At 44.0% G+C, this 1,506-nt stretch overlaps 1 protein-coding gene across 1 annotated transcript; it reads left to right on the plus strand.

Moving 5' to 3' along the window:
• The first annotated feature begins 244 nt into the window (after positions 1-244).
• Positions 245-539, plus strand: LOC123325296 (calmodulin-binding transcription activator 1-like). Its single transcript, XM_044917020.1, has one exon. The coding sequence runs from the start codon at positions 297-299 to the stop codon at positions 537-539; it is 243 nt and encodes an 80-aa protein (XP_044772955.1). The 5' UTR covers positions 245-296.
• Positions 540-1,506: the final 967 nt, after the last annotated feature.

Here is a 1,506-nt window from a genome sequence, read left to right on the forward strand (position 1 = left end):
GGTCTTGCTGAGGGCGCCTGGGTGGCTCAGTTGGTTAAGCGACTGCCTTCGGCTCAGGTCATGATCCTGGAGTCCCTGGATCGAGTCCTGCATCGGGCTCCCTGCTCGGCAGGGAGTCTGCTTCTCCCTCTGACCCTTCCCCCTCTCATGTGCTCTCACTCTCTCATTCTCTCTGTCCCAAATAAATAAATAAAATCTTTAAAAAAAAAAAAAAAGGGCGGCGGGGTGGCTGGGCCGGCGGCGGCGGCGGCGGTACGAGGCGCGCGCTCGGGGTCCCGGTCGCGAGGAGGAGGAGGATGTGGCGCGCGGAGGGGAAATGGCTGCCGAAAACAAGCCGGAAGAGCGTTTCCCAAAGTGTATTCTGCGGAACTAGCACCTACTGTGTTCTCAACACCGTGCCACCTCTAGAAGATGATCATGGGAACAGCAATAGTAGTCATGTAAAAATCTTTTTACCGAAAAAGCTGCTTGAATGTCTGCCGAAATGTTCAAGTTTACCCAAAGAGAGGCACCGTTGGAACACTAATGAGAGATCATGATGCAGCCGTCCTTTTGGATTTCTTTTTTTTTAATTTTTTTTTTTAAAGATTTTTTTTTTTTTTTTTTATTCATGAGAGACAGAGCGAGAGAGAAAGGCAGAGGGAGAAACAGGCTCCCAAGGAGCAGGGAGCCCGATGCGGGACTCGATCCCAGGACCCTGAGATCATGACCTGAGCCGAAGGCAGACGCTTAACCATCTGAGCCACCCAGGCGCCCTTGGATTTCTTTTTAATAATGTGTGACCCTTCACCTTTGATCCCCTGACCTGCATTACCTTGGTAACCATTTCATTTTTTAATTTAATTTCATTTTTTAATTTTGGTGTACAAGCTGTAACATTTCATCTCTCAAAGTGTAACACGCTGATTTCCTCAAATAGAGATACCCCTTTGAGCGATAAAAAAAAAAAAAAAAAAGAAGGTCTTGCTGACTGCCTGCCTTCTTTCTTATTGCTGCTCTTTTTGTTTTTGAGAAAGAAATCAGATAAAATGCAGCCTTTGTAAGAGGAAAACCACAGCTGTTTTTCTCACCCTGATTGCCCAAGGAGGTAGCAGCTGTGGGCCCACCTGCCGTACAGGAAGGGTGGGAGGTAGAGCATATAGCAAGTCCCCTGTACATATTGTGGTTCTAATTTGAACCATTATTATGCCCTATAAGTAGACTAATTCTAAAGAGGTTTATGTTCTCCAGATAAGTTTACATCTAGGAGCTTCTTTTAGAGTATAGTTTATAAACTGGGTTACCATGCTGCTTTAAGTAGAAGACACTGTTTTTGAATAAGGAAGGAAAGATATCCAAAATATTAAGTGACAAATTGTTGATTCCTGTATATAATAGGATCTTTGGAGGGAAATAAAATTTGTATGTTGTTGCATTTGCATAAAATTAGAGAAATACTGCAAAATGTATCAATTGTGGTAACTTATCATTAGGGAGGTAGGGAAAGTGAGGGTGTAACTTCTGCTT

Source organism: Neomonachus schauinslandi, chromosome 7 (assembly GCF_002201575.2).
Source record: "Neomonachus schauinslandi chromosome 7, ASM220157v2, whole genome shotgun sequence".
Classification (NCBI taxonomy): Eukaryota; Metazoa; Chordata; class Mammalia; order Carnivora; family Phocidae; genus Neomonachus; species Neomonachus schauinslandi.